At 51.7% G+C, this 14,745-nt stretch overlaps 1 protein-coding gene across 13 annotated transcripts in view; it reads left to right on the forward strand.

The window, feature by feature from the left end:
• TRAK1 (trafficking kinesin protein 1) overlaps nucleotides 1-14,745 on the forward strand; it is a 175,818-nt gene that overhangs the window by 156,360 nt on the left and 4,713 nt on the right. For 10 of the 13 annotated variants that reach the window (XM_034992723.1, XM_034992764.1, XM_034992709.1 and 7 more), the window contains 2 exons: nucleotides 5,237-5,455; nucleotides 13,678-13,780. In XM_034992723.1, coding sequence (XP_034848614.1) covers nucleotides 5,237-5,455; nucleotides 13,678-13,780 — 322 coding nt within the window. Of the gene's footprint in view, nucleotides 1-5,236; nucleotides 9,511-13,677; nucleotides 13,781-14,745 lie in introns of those variants that run through there. The other 3 variants (XM_034992715.1, XM_034992701.1, XM_034992774.1) reach the window with 2 other exon arrangements.

Here is a 14,745-nt window from a genome sequence, read left to right on the forward strand (position 1 = left end):
CACAGAAGTCTGCCTGACACTGGATTCAGTGCAGCTCAAACTGTGGCAATAGATAAGTTACCCTTTTGAGCCCCGTTTCCCTTACTTGTGAAGTAAGGCTTACACCTGCCACACAAAATTGTGAGGAGTAAATGTGATTATGCCTGGTACCTAATAGGTGCTAATTAAAACTTAGGTTCCCCACACTTGCCCTGTTCTAGCAGCTCAGGTCTAAAGGGTGGCCTTACCAGTGTTGAGAACCCGAACCAGCATTGTGCTGGGGCCATGTTCTTATATCATCCTTTTCCATTGGCCCCCTCAGAAGCTAATAGGATTCCCTTGATCTTCAGTGGCTCAGGTAAATGTACCTGGGGTGAGGTTTCTGGAGAGTGTTGGCTGGGATCATAGCAGATAGCCAATCTGGGTCTTCATCTGTGTCTCCCTTACCTATTTAATGCATCTTGGTATCTGTTTATTGGTGTCAGCCAAAATAGCTGGGCTAGGTGTTTAAGAAGATTAGCACTCTTGTCTCTTCATCTTACCTTAGGAGTTTTAAGCAGGCCAAAAGCAAACAAAACTTTTCAGACTAGAAGAGAGATGAATCTGGTAATATCCACCCCCGCCATGATTAATTAAAACCAAAATGGTATTTCCCAATAAATAAGTTCATATGTAATTAGGGGAAAGCATATACTTCTCAGCTAAGCTAGACATTGTTCAGCAGGCTAGTTCTAAACTTTTAAGCCCCGGATACTCCTCTGACATAAATGGATTTGGTTTTCTTCTCCTCTGATGATATCACAGCTTTTAGTTAGAACAGTGAGATGTGGAAGGAAAGCAAACAGGGAAAGGCGTGGTGACCATAATTGTGTTCCCTTCTGTCCATGCCCTTGTTTCATAGAGCTTCATCTTGGTGCCAACTAGGAACGCAAAGCTTCCTCTTTCCCTGACCCCAGCCTCGTCCTCGAGTAGGGGGGAGGCAGGGGCTGGTAATGGGAGGTGGCTCATAGTGCAGTAATTCTCTCCTTCTGTGCTTGACAAATAAAGGAAGCCAGGCTGGGGCGGGGGGCTGGGGGGTGGCAGGGTGTGGAGATGGGAAAGAGGCAGCCAAGGCTGAATAAGATGCTGTTCATATTTAATTTTTGATCTGTGCTCCATTTTGTTTTGTTTTGTTTTTAAGATTTTATTTATTTATTTGAGAGAGAGAATGAGAGAGAGAGCACATGAGAGGGGGGAGGGTCAGAGGGAGAAGCAGACTCCCTGCCGAGCAGGGAGCCCGATGCGGGACTCGATCCAGGGACTCCAGGATCATGACCTGAGCCGAAGGCAGTCGCTTAACCAACTGAGCCACCCAGGCGCCCTGTGCTCCATTTTGTATCAAAGACAGAACCTTAGGCAGCCAGGAGATCAGTAGGATTCCTACGTGGCAGCCCAGGCAGTGGCAGGGGGAGGGAGTGAGATGCGGGCTGTTTTGCTCCGGTGCTGGACCCAGGGAAACCCTCCTGGGGCCTTCGAACGAGTTGGGAACAGAAATGGTCTGAGCCCCACAGCCTGATGTAACTCAGTAACAGGGCTGTGGGGGCTTTCACCAATAGTCACTTTTGCAGGACGGAAGACTGCAAAGGTATGAGATTGTAAAAGCCAGTCGGGTGTGTTATTGACCTGATTTCTGAGACAAACACCCAGGAGGGCCCCTCACTGCTGGCCCAGAGAAGGTGTATTTTGTTAAGAGGTTGGACACTGGAGCCAGCGTGGGTTTGAATCCCAGATTAGCCATTTGCCAGCCATGCAATCTCTGGCAAGTTACCTGACCTTCCTGTGCTCAGTTTCCTCATCTGTAAAATGAGGACAACAGGGTTATCATGATGATTGAGTGACTAAGTGTAGGCCTCTTAGAGGGGTACCTGACACCTGGTTAATGCTCAGTAAAGGTTGGCTGTTCCTACGTGAGTAAGAGATGCCCAAGGCGGGGGTAAAAATCCAAGTACCATGCATCTTTCAGCATAATCTCTCCATTGTAATCTTGGCTCTGCGTATTCAGGGAGGGCAGATAACCCCATGTACTTCTATAGCACCTTGAACTCCAAACAGCAAACCCCCTGTAGCCTCGTTTCTCTGTGGAGCCCATGCCCGGGGTGGGGAGAGATGAGGGCAGTCTGCTGAACAGAGGGAGGATGGAGGCCCACGGGACCGGTGTCCGGGCCCAGACCTCCAGCCTCCCTGACTTCTTTCCCAGGGCACGGTAAACACCTCAGCGCCCTTCAGAAGGGTGAGGACCTCTGGCACTTCCGAACATGGTTCTTCACTTCCCAGTGGCTGTCAACTTTCCCTTTCCTCCCCTTCCAAAAGTAGAGGTGACGTGGCCACACCCACGTAGGGATTTGTCATCATCCTCGTAGGACCAGCATGTGCGTCCCAAGCTGGATGTCACGGTGCCTTGTTAAGTCTTCTCCCCAGTGCAGTATTTTTGCCAGGAATGTGCCTGGGCATCCAGTGAACACACGAACAGGGGGCTCATTATGGATCATGAATGGGGGTCTCCAGGGGTAGTTGAGAAATCCCATCGGCCACAGCGTGTGTGCCTCCTGGCTGGCCTTGGGCAGCCACCTAGAACTTTTACTGCCCACCATCGATGCTTCTCACTTCGTGTGGGTTCCCGGCTGGAACACTGAGGTCCTTGCTTGTTTACAGGCCTGTGGACTTTGTGGGGGCAGGCGGTGTGAACTCACTCAAGGAGCCTGGCCTTCAGCACCACCACTACTCAGGGACTTGGGAAAATTGTCTAACTTCAGTGACCCTCAGTCCCCTCATTGGGTGCTTCTGAGCTAGGAGTTGATGTAACATAAGCTGCTGTACAGGCCCGTTCGATACAGGGTAGCTTAAAAAAAAAAGATGCTGTGGCACCCCGGCCCCAGGATCCCATGAGCTGGCCTGAGCATGTCTGCCAAGCCCTGGCCGGTTGTGCGTGCTGCCGCTTGACGTGAGCTCCTCCGGTTCTCCAGAGATCCGAGAATAGGGGACCACAGCTCTAGGTCAGGGTTTCTCAGTCTCAGCCCTGCTGACACCTGGGCCGGATCATTCCGTGGTGAGGGGGCTGCCCTGGGCATCGTGGGGTGCAGCATCCCTGACTCTGCCCACTCGGTGCTGTTAGCACTCCCTCTTTGCCCACAGTGGTGACAACCAAAAACATCTCCGCTGGTTTACCGAATGTCCCGTGTGGGGCAAGATCGTCCCTGGTTGAGACCGCGGCTCAGTGGGCATCTGAGCACCTCGTGAGAGAACAGTATGTGATGCTCTTTTGTCGTATAAACCTCTTTATTACCGTGTTTCTTTTGCATGTAGAGTATTTGCTATTTATATGCAGTAGATTCAGGTGAAGTAGGTTGAACTTGTGCACACTTAAAACTGGGACAGACTTCCAAGTGGGCGTCTGGGGACTTCCCTAATCATGTATTGGCAGCGTGTACAGCGTTTCTCTTTAAAGTGGATGTGAAATTGCCCACTTACAAAATGCCTTCAAGACTCGTTGGTGGAGATTGCCCTGGAAGCTCCTTCCTGGCGGTGTGTTGGGGGCCGCGCACTCACTGGGCACGCCAGAGGGTTGGGAGCTCCTGTTGAGGGGGTTCTCTGCATCTCGCTCACGTTCCTGGACCGGCCCCTGATCCCAACACCTGCCACCATTTCCTTCTCTCTTCTCTCTTTTTTTTTTTTTTTAAATGAATACTATTTTTTTTTAAAGATTTTATTTATTTATTTGAGACAGAGAGAATGAGATACAGAGAGCGTGAGAGGGAGGAGGGTCAGAGGGAGAAGCAGACTCCCCGCCGAGCAGAGAGCCCGATGCGGGACTCGATCCCGGGACTCCAGGATCATGACCTGAGCCGAAGGCAGTCGCTTAACCAACTGAGCCACCCAGGCGCCCTTCTTTCTTCTCTTGACTCCTGAGCTGCCGGCTTCTGGCACCCCTGGCTCCCCTCTCCGACGGGGCGGCCCGGAGGGGTTCCTCCCTACCCGACAGACGCCGCCCTTGGTAAACCAGTGGTAACCGGGAGCACCCAATGAGGGGACTGAGGGTCACTGAAGTTAGACAATTTTCCCAAGTCCCTGAGTAGTGGTGGCATGCTGAAGGCCAGGCTCCTTGAGTGAGTTCACACCGCCTGCCCCCACAAAGTCCGCAGGCCTGCTTTCCCACACCTGAGAACTGCTCTCAAAGTCTCTCTTGAGTGTAGGGTAGGCATTTGTGTGGCTAACTAATTCATCTGGAGAATGGGGACAGACACCCAGCCTCACGGGCTGTCATCCACGGGCCACGTGAGGTGTGAGAAGTGTCCCAAAGGGAAGAAAGGGTTGCTCTGGCAAATGGACTGGGCAGAATCCCAGGCCACAGCAACAGACTGAAGGTTCTGAGGTGTTCCTCCGTAAATCTGCTTCTCAAGCCTGGTTTGCGAAGCATACTCGTTCTTGGGATGCTTCTCTCTGTGAGCCGCCGTGATGCCCTCGAGGTCCTCGGGGACACACTCCGGTGTTATTACAGACCTTGCACAATGTCATCTGAGTCCCGGGGTCTGGTGTCACTGAGATCTCCTCTGCTTCAGACCTCTGTGTGGACTTCCGTGCTCATCGATCACACCTGGCTAGCACCATTCCCTCTCCCAAACCTGCAGCCTCTCAGGGTTGCTGCCAGAAAACAGAAACCCTCAGAAGTAAAGGAGGCGACAGTCGTGCGTGCGACTCTCGTTTCCTTTTGCTTGTCTCTTGTCATGCATCCCGGGGTCGGTTCCACATTGTCTTACGCTGCCTCTGCTTGGGTCTTTCCCTGTCCCCAGCCACGGGTACTTGGCACAGAGTCGGTACCCAGACACCCCCTTTTTGTATTTGTCTCGCTTATCTTTCCTCTGCTGTTCCTACGTTGATACGGTGCTGGGTTTGGGGATCGACCTTGCTTGACTAAGGTAGTTTGTCACCAAACATCCTTGCCCCACCGGACAGCACTAGTTTTGTTTCGTAAAAAGATTTGTTTGGGATTCCCTGAATGGGTGCTCCTCCCAGGTGTGGCGAGGTATCAGCCCCTGTGGCACGGTGGCCCGTGGCCGGGACTGCTCCGCCAGCGTCCCTCCCAGAGTGCACCCGCCGGGCTCAGATCCTGCCAGGGGTCGGGTTCCACACTCCGGGGGTGGTGACAGCCATCGGCTCAGACCTCCATCCTAACCGTCTCTTCTCCCTGTCCCCCCTCCCTCTCTGCGCTTTCTCCTGCAAGGCTCTGCCACCCTTCACCACTGGCAGCAGCTGGCCCAGCCCCACCTCGGGGGCATCCTGGACCCCCGGCCCGGGGTGGTCACCAAGGGCTTCCGGACACTGGACGTTGACCTGGACGAAGTGTACTGCCTTAACGACTTTGAGGAAGATGACACAGGTGACCACATTTCCCTCCCGGGCCTAGCTACCTCCACGCCAGTTCAGCACCCAGAGACCTCAGGTGAGGGGTCCCGAGCACGCGTGACTGGCTCAGGCAGCAGAAGTTACCCGCGCCGGCCTCAGGCTTGCCCAGAGGAGATGCAGGAGCCGCCAGCGGCCGAGGAGGAGGAGGAGGAGGAGGGGTCTGGTGAGGGCACCTCGATAAGTCCTGTAAACCTGGCACCTTTACCGGAGGCCGAGTTCCGGGCCATTCTCACCTCTGTTCTGAGCACCATCCGTAGTGGCTCTCTGTCTGTAGCTTCTGCTCGTCTGTGTGGGTGATGATTAAAGCATTCCCATCACACGGTTCTGTTTTTTAACGCAGAGTCCGATGCCCCCGTGGTATAACGAATGGGTGTAGCTCCCTGCCCATCTTGGAGGTGCATGGCCCGCCAGGGCTCCTGACCGGGGAGCAGGAAAGGCTGCTAAAAAGAAGTGGCTTGTTGCCCCCCACTCTGCCCCGCACATCAGCTCCCCTGTTCCTGCTGTGGGTCTCTCCCCGAGGCTGGGGGTGGGGGGCGGGGCAGGTTCCCGAGTCCTGCAGTGATTTCCAAACTGAGCTGAGCAGAGTTGGGCATTTTAAGGGGAAATCAGGAGCGCTGGATTGCTCGAGATGGTGAAGTAGAGAATCTGTTACCTCTGAGGAGTGTCGAAATAGGAAGAAGCCCAGAAAGTGTTCAGGACTTCAGACAATACTGGAATAGATCGGACTCTTCACATTTCTAACTTCAATGAAGGTATATGCATTTTCTTTCCAGCTTACACATGTGTTCAAAGTGGAGTTTTCCAAAGTGTTTTAGCAATACTCCTTAACCCAACAAACCCAAGGAGAATGTCAGTAAGCTTTTCCAGAGACAGGACCCTAGATGAATCAGAAGAGCTCTAGCTGATCACCCACCCCCTGCTACCCTATTAAAGATGGGATCATGAGTTTGCAGAATTACACCCTAGGCGTCACTGGGATGAAATGGTTTGGGCTTGGGGCCCTGGGACCACAAAGGTTATGTGGTTACCATTTGCCCCAGACTTCCTGGGTCCCCCAACTGCGGTGCTGAGAAGACAAGGAAGCTCTCTCATGGGATCAGGGCAGAGATGCAGAAAAAGATGAATTCACCCAATGTTGTCATGCTGGTGGCATCTCGGAGTCATTAGACTTGAGGAAAGGACACGCATCTTTGTGATTCTTAACTTTCATTCGTGAAGGCCGCAACACTCCGGTGAAGGACAGGGCAGGAGAGAGCTGAGGTGCATGATGGCGCCTCCCAGCCTAAGTTTGGATGCCTGTGGCAAGGGACTTTATTTGGGGCCAACTTTTCTTTTTTCTTTGATGTAAACTTTAGAGATGTCACCAAGTAAAAAGGATTGGTTTAGCACGTAAGCTTATGGTTTATTGATTTATTTTTTAGCAATTAAGTTACCAGATTAAGCTTGCAAGGGAATGAAAATATGTTTTATTTAATATCTCCACACTTAGAGAAACCAGCTGTGGTATCGTTACTTCCCTTTGTTCTCGGCTCCACTGTCCTTCTGGAAGGCAGACAGTGGTACGGGAAACACAGTGTCTGCTGAGTTTTGTGACTGAAAGGGTAGGAATCATGTCAAGTGTGATGACCCCACCCTGCAGTCCTACAGGTGGACCAGAAGGTAAATGCTATAAGTTTAAAGTAGCACCATTAGGTGTGTCTTCAAGAAGTTGTACAGAAGGAATAAAACTTACCAATCAAGTCAGCTAAGAACTTCCCTCAGAGGTCAGAGGGAGAGACCAATTATGACATAAATCCTGACCACTTTCCTTACCATAAACAGACATATTTATTACTTCTTCCCTCCTTCCTCAAAGCCTGCAGCAAATTCATCTTGGCAACTTTGAGGAGAGGCACACCAATCTAGAGTTGAAGCTTAGAGGAGCCCCAGGTTGGAAGTATGTGATCAGAAAGAGTTCTGTAGATTGCTGAAGGTAACTTAGGAAGGGCCTGATCATTTAAGACAAGAGTTCTTTAAGGCTCGTTCTAGGTCAGACTTGCTAAAAGCTCAGCACAGAGGGGATCAGTGTGAACAGTGATTTGGCTCTTTTTTTCCCTATTGGGAGTAACAGGACCCTTTTGATTACTGGAAGGTAAGAAATATGTCACTCTAAGTAAATCACCCCCGAGGCCCCAAGTAGCACTATGTACATAATCCTGGAGTCACAGGTAAATAGATAAGCTTCAGCAGGGAGTACTGGGGCATTGTCTGTCTTGGGATTTGTATCCAGGCTGGTCTGGTCCCTGCCTCAGTCCACCCTTGATGTTTAGGCTTTTCTGTTGCCAGATAGCACATTCCCAGAAGCTGCCATCTGGGAATACTGTGTAGGGAGGAACTTTGAAGACAGAAGAAGGTTTAGCCATTTTTTCTTGCAACTGATACTCTGGAAGGAAACTGGGGAGACTTGAATAATAGGCACTTTTGTCTAGAACCTGTTAGCTCATGGAGAAAAAGTTCTGAGTACTGAAAAAAAAAAAACCTCAATATATTTTAATGTATTGTATCATTTGCTGATTTTTATAATCCCATGTCTTAAAAAGCACGACTCCTTGTTTTTATATTTGTAAATAATTTAGATGATTAAAATGGATTTTTTAAAACAATTTTTAGATTATAGTTTTACTTTTCAGTGACTTTTACATATTAACTCACATAGAAAGTGGAATTTATCAGAAAGAGTCATGATCTTGTACTGTCCATGTTCTGAATTTTAGGTATTTATGCGGAGGGAAGAGCCAGCATGTGGGAAAGGATGAAGATCAGTGTTTTAAAGTCATACAGTTACGTTAGTAGATGGTTGGTTGGACAGTTTAGTTGAATTATCTTGGATGCCAGGATCCTTACAGGGGAGAAAGAAGTAGGGTTAGAGCAACGTAGAAGAAAGCGAAGGTCAGTTTATTTTCATACTCATACCCGTGAGGGCCACTCAGTGGGGGGAAGTGCCTGAAAGCGGGCTCCTAGCACTCACGGCCGCCTGTCTGGCAGCGGCCCCACGGTGGAGCTGTGTCGTTGGGGCTAAGGTGCAAAAGTAAGTGTTGAAGGCAAAAATCACATTTGGTCAAATAGCCCTTGAAAAAGCCCCTGAGGCTGCAGAACGTGGACCTGTTCCCCGCTCCCCCCCCCCGCCGCAGCCCACCGGCAAAGGCCAGGAATTAGCTTCTTTTATAGCGTCCTTACTTGATACATAGGTCCAGGTTCTGTTCAGGAGTGGCTACTGAGCAAGGCAAGAGAAGGAAGAGCTCGTGGAGGAAAGGAGCCAGAGGGCCAGTGGGGCCGGCAGAGTATTTCTCCAGAGCCTGTGTGGGCCAGGAGCGGGTTGGAGCAGAACCCTGTAGCCGTGTCCTGTCCTTCCTGCTGTCCCGGCACCCCAAGTGGGTCCTGAGGGAGAGTGGGCCATGGGGGCCTGATGGGTCTGGAAGGAAAGCCCGATCCCTCTGATTCATAGACCCTCAGGTGTAGGAAACGTTCGTGTTTGTCTACACGTTTGACCATGCAGTCCCACTCTGATGGGAAGACTTTCTAACCCAGCCCTCGTTCTGGAGCGGTTACAGGAGTTCGTCCTTGTGCACAGGGCAGATGGTCTGCTCACACCCACCTGTGTTAGGCGATGCTAAGGAAGCCCCCATGCTCTTGCCTCAGGATACCTATAAAACCAGAGCAAAACAGGCCAACCGAAACCTGGAAGTGGAAAAATGAATGAAGAGAGGTCATTGACTCCTCCCAAACCAACAGCTGCAGTCAGCCCTGCTTACAATGTCCTGAACAAGCCTGCTCTCCGGGAGCACTCTCTTGATGGCATCCTCACCTCTGGAAACCACAGGAGGGCCCACCCGTGCTCTAGGAGCACCCATGTGGACCACTGAGGAGTGTGCTCAAGCCGCGGACACTGCTCAGTGGAGGAGGGAGCACTGAGATGGGATGAGGGGGTCCAGCGGCACCGCCTAGGGGCGGGGGGGGGGGGGGGGGAAGCGCGCTCCTGACCGGTTTGGAAGGCACTTAGCAGGGCAGTGACAGGCAAAGACACCCCCCCTCCCCCCCGGCACAGTGTGATTACTCTTTGAACAAAAAGTAACAAAGTCATTAGAAGTAGTCAAAGGTCAAAACAAAAAGACAAGAAAAGGTTCGGATGGTCTTAGTTCAAGCCACGCCTTTAAACTGGGTGGACAGTGGCTTCTCTTTTCAGTGGGTTTGGTTTGGCTTGGATACAAAAGGCCGGCCCGTGGGTACCACTGTTGATGTGGTGGCAGCTTCCGGAACTGGTTGGGGGAGGGAAGGGGGTGGGGAGAAGATGCGTGTGTGTGTGTGTGTGTGTGTGTGTGTGTGAGCTAATGAGTTCATAGAAATGGCAAAGCAGATCCAAATTGTGTGACCGCAGCTTCACCCTAAGTGTTCAAGTTAAGAAAAGGAAATTGTCAGGCATTCTGTTCATTTCACATGGGTTTGGCTGCTTCCCAAAGGGGGAAGAGACTCTGGAAAGCGTTCAGTGCATCACGAAGACAGTCCTCTTTTTCCAAGATTTGGAGAGGTGTTGTAATTTTGACTTTTAAGAAGTTATTTATGTTAGCAAAAACATGGCTTGGGGGTATGGTGTGGCCAGGTTTCTCCGTCCTCAGAGAGCCCCTTTAAAGCAGCCTTGTACAGGTGTGTATTTCACACTCCCCTTGGAAACCTCTGGGAGCAGGCATGCTCTTTGGCATCTGTGGGGGTTCACGCGGGGGCTCTTTGAAGGACCGGGTGCCACGATGGCCTTTAGAGGGGCGAGGTTCTGTTCTCCCTAGCACGTTAAGTTACAAGCCTGCCTGTGGATGGGGGATGGAAAGTGCCATTGGGATTGACTGAAATGCATGAGTTGGTATATACCAATCACATCACTTGGATGGGAGAGGCTGGTAGAGTCTCAGTCGGGCTTCAGGTCCCCACCAGAGCAACCCCACCTTGTCTGCGTTCCTTGTCTCTCCTCACAACTAGAGCAGGGGGCCCTGGGGAGAGCAGTGGGCTTTCCTGCCCATCTCCTCTGGAGGCCGAGCATCCCACTGAGCAGCGATCACCCAGATCTGCATAGCACACTTGCAGATAACCTCCAGTATAGTTTCAGGGCCATCCAGGGAGGAAGCCCCAACCAGCTCACTGGAGACTGTGGGCCCTCTCAGGGCACCCCATGACTGGCTGTGGCAGCAGGGTCCCAAGCACCCAGTTTCCAGTCAGTACGGGGCACCCTGTGCCCCCCAGAGGAGCACAGCCCATCAGAACCATTTACCAAGTGCACCTGCGCCAGGCAGAAAGCGCACAGCGTCGGATCAGAGAGCAAGTGAGCAGGGTGACCCTGGTCCGTCGAAAGCCCTCCTATGCCCCCACCTGCAGCTAGCTGAAGGGGTGCGCCTGCATGCGGCCTGTGTTCAGAAAAAAAAAAAAATTTGCACGCTAGCCACCTGTAGGTAGTTCACTAACTCAGAAGATCTTGAATAATCAGGGATTAACTAAGTTTATAGGTTCTCTTTGATAGATTCGGAGTTTGTACCAGTGTCAGAATCTGGTGGAAAAGGAACAGATAAAAATAATAATAATAAAATTTTAAAAAATTAAAAAGTAGGATTAGGGGATGCTTGATGGAAGCCCTTTCCAGTGTGAATACTCTAACCCGTTTAATACTCTCTCCTTGCAACACCGTGGGGCCCCCGTAGTCCGGGGGATTGAAGTAGGAAGTCAGAGCATTAAATCCCAGAAACCCCGTCCCTTGGAGGCCCCGAGCGGGCGGCAGGAGGAGACCACACGGCACGTGAGGCAGGGCTCTGGTGCGCTGTGGGGACGGGGGACTTGAGTAGGGAGCCCTCAGCCCGAGCCTCCTGTCCCTGCTGAGGAGAAGGCATCCTGTGCGTCTTGCTTGGAGAAATTGCTCTCCTGCAAGCAGGGCTTTAGGCATCAGCCCGTAGCTGCTGGGCGGCGAGCACAAGGGGCCTGGGGCGACTCACTGTCTCTGTATTGTGTCCCAAGGAAGGGAAGCACCGCAGCAGCCCGGCGGGCAACGGTGACATGCAGAGAGCTGGCGGGGCCAGGAGTCCCAGTGGTATTGCGGAGGGGCCGAACCTCTGGCTTGGCGCTCTTGATTCCTGTTGATCTTCCTATCCGTGGCTTCCGGGGAATGATGACTTCTGAATTTTAGCAGCCTTTTCCTATCCCCAAAACCCATTTGCGTCAGATGGGTTTCGCTTCTGCTGATGCCACCGCGTCTCTAAAATGTCCATCTCGCGCTACCTGTTGCAATCAAAGATCCCATGTGGGATGGGGTGGAGGAGGAGTGGGCCTTTGGGACCTTTTGATTTGATATTCTGGCCATGTGTTGAAAGGGGCTACACTCCTCTAATTTTAAATCCAGCCTTGCTTTTGATTTGTTTTTAAGGTTCGCTCTTTCCACTGTTTTGTCTTTGTTACCTCTCTTTACTGCCTTTTTCTTTCCTCCCTCCCTCCCAAATAACCCCTAACGCTGGTTGTTTGGGATGCTTCTCTCAGGCCTTTTGTTGCTTTTGTTGCTAGACCTTATTGCAGTCAGAGAATCGTGATTGTTCGGTTGCCTTTTCTTCATAGCTTATTCCATTTTTGTTTTGTTTGCAGCAGTTTTCCAGTTGCCTGAGTTCCTAAGCCATCCCATTTATTGGTTGAGAAACAAAGATTCATAAAGGCTGTTTTCATGTGTGTTTTTTCCCCCCTTCCTGCTGTGCCCGGCGCTCCCTGTGGTTGAGAGTTTGCTCTGGTGGCCAGGGTGCGGGCTGCCACGCCAGGGACCACGGGCACCTGCCTGGATCCAGAGAGATGGGTTGGACCATAATAATCAGGGCAAAGCAGTCTTACGTTGCACCTCTAGTCGCTGCCACCATTTTTGTGCTCTGGCTTTGTCCTGCCTGCCTTCAGTTTGCCTGTCTCGGACATTTTTTGTTTCATCTGGTTGCTGGGTTTTGTTTTTGTTTTTGTTTTTGTTTTTTAAAGACACAGTTGGCTGTGTGTGGATCTGTAGGTTTAGGGCACCAGTGTCTTCTGTTTTGTTTTCCTTTGCCTTTTTTGTAAAATCCAAGAGAAAAATTGCCATAACGAGCTAGAAGATTCTAGCTCACAGCCTTCTGAATCTTCAGAGTGCTCATGGCATCTGAGAACCAAATGCGTTTCCCCCCCAAGAGGTCTCTGGGGGCTGAGCTGCTGCAGGGGGTGGTGGGGTGGGCGGTTGGGGGGGTTGTCCCAGTACCTCACTGTGCATGCTATTCAGAGCAGCATCTTTTTCCCCCCTTTTCCTTTTTTTTTCTTTTCTTTTTTTTTTTTTGCATTTGAGTTATGAATGAGGGTGACCTCTACAATCATGATGTCTCCCGTAGACTCTATCACTCCATACTTGACCATTTGCCAGCTTCCTGATGCATGGTCTTAACGCTTCTGTGATTTACTTTGCTCCAAATCATAGTCTTCAGCTGCCTGAACAACAGCTCTTTAGAGCTTTAAAAGGAAGTAAATTGAGAACAGCTTGTGGCTGTCTTATTTTCTTTAGAAATCAGACATCCCGGAGATGCCAAGAAAGTGGCCTGAGGGACAGGGGCTGTATGCACTAGAGTGCATCAGACCACACCTGATCCTAGGGCTGAAGACAGCCCCGGGCTCTGGGAGTCTTACCCCCTGTTGCTGAGGCAGCTGAGGCCCCATCTCCCACCCTGCCCATCACTGACAGACAGTAGTGGAGCCAGCTTCCCCAAGCCCCTTTTCGTGTACTCTGGAAAGGGAGCCATGTGAGCCTTGCCCAGTTTCCAGGTGGCAAGGCCCCTCCCCGCACCTCTCCCCTCTTCTTGGCAGAACTTGGCACCAGTTTGCCAGTGGAAAGTGTGAAGCACCACAAGAAGGAAGCCGATTCTGACCCTTGAGGAGGGAAACCAAATTACCCCCAAGGGCTCATTAGCTCCTCAAACTGGGTCCACTACTGGCCAAAGAACGCTGATGGGGAACCTTGTCTGGATTGGGTCGGAAGCTGGAATTTGATGCGCTGCATGCCAGTGCTCAAAAGTGTGGTTATTTTTGAAAGACCACCTTCGATCCAGAACATTTGCATTACACCTTCCTTGCCCAGATCCAGTTAACAAGGTAGCTCATCGCTTCTTATGTCCATTGAGAGCCATGCTGGAATTTGACTTTTCTCCTGGGTTTACTTGGATGCAAGGAATATGTTCTGTTCCCCTCCCAATGTAGCGCACCACCCTGGGAAGTGCATGTCACAGACCAACTCCACCTTCACCTTCACCACATGCCGCATCCTGCATCCTTCAGACGAGCTCACGCGGGTCACGCCAAGGTAAGGGACCCAGGCGCCGGGGTGGGTAAGGATGCGGTGAGGTTGGGGCACTCCTCGCAAGACTTGCTGTCAAGGAAAGTCAAGTAGAGAGGCTCATTCGAAACCAACTCCGGCCAGCTGAGGCATCCCGTAGCACTTGCTGTCTGTCACCTGTTTGGGGTCCCATCTTTTCTCTTGACTTGAGGCCCCTGTTGATTCAGATCCACCACAGAGACAGACCTGGACCTACCTATAGTTGCCTTTTTCATTGGCCACGGAAGATTCTTAGGTCCGTCCTTAACCAGCCGAAGCTGACAGTACCACAGGCGGTAAGGCCACAGTTGCTGGCATTTTGTCCCCAAGGTTGTCAGTAGAGCATGGAGTTCCTTCACAGAATGGAGTTACTGAGCCCTGTGCAAGCCCCCTGGTGCCTCTGGAATAGACTGCAGGAACCGTGCACCACAGCCGCATGATAAGGACTGAAATGATAAAACCCGAAGACCGAACCGTGTGCCCAGCACGGTCCGTTTCCCTGTGGTGCCTTCAAGAAGTGATAGAGGTTGGCACCATCTGGCAAGAGGACTTGGATGGCATGGGGTGGTCTGCTCGGCTTCCAGTGGAAGGGCAAAATGGTCAAGTGGCCCCCTCAGCTGTTTCTCTCTGGTGCAGTCGAGCAAGATGCTGGGGTGAATGGCAGGTAACGCAGAAAGGGAGGGAGGTGAGCAGGGCCCCCGCAGGGAGCAGCCGCCCCAGGGAGCCCCTTAAACTATGAATAATTCTCCGCAGGTCATGTGAGGAGGACGACGAAGCGGCCCTATGCCCTGTTGAGCTGAGAGGAGATGTAGGGCAGAGAGTGAGCCCACAGGCGAGGCAGGGGGTGAGCACACCGTCAGCGGTGCGTGCCCGGGCAGGGCCTCCTGGAAGGAGCTGTGTGTGCACGCGTGGCCGCCACTAACCCGGGACTTAGGCGTGGCTGTGTCTCTGTG

The sequence above is a fragment of the Mirounga leonina genome, unplaced genomic scaffold (genome assembly GCF_011800145.1).
Source record: "Mirounga leonina isolate KUSES-001 unplaced genomic scaffold, KU_Mleo_1.0 Mir_115, whole genome shotgun sequence".
Taxonomy (NCBI): domain Eukaryota; kingdom Metazoa; phylum Chordata; class Mammalia; order Carnivora; family Phocidae; genus Mirounga; species Mirounga leonina.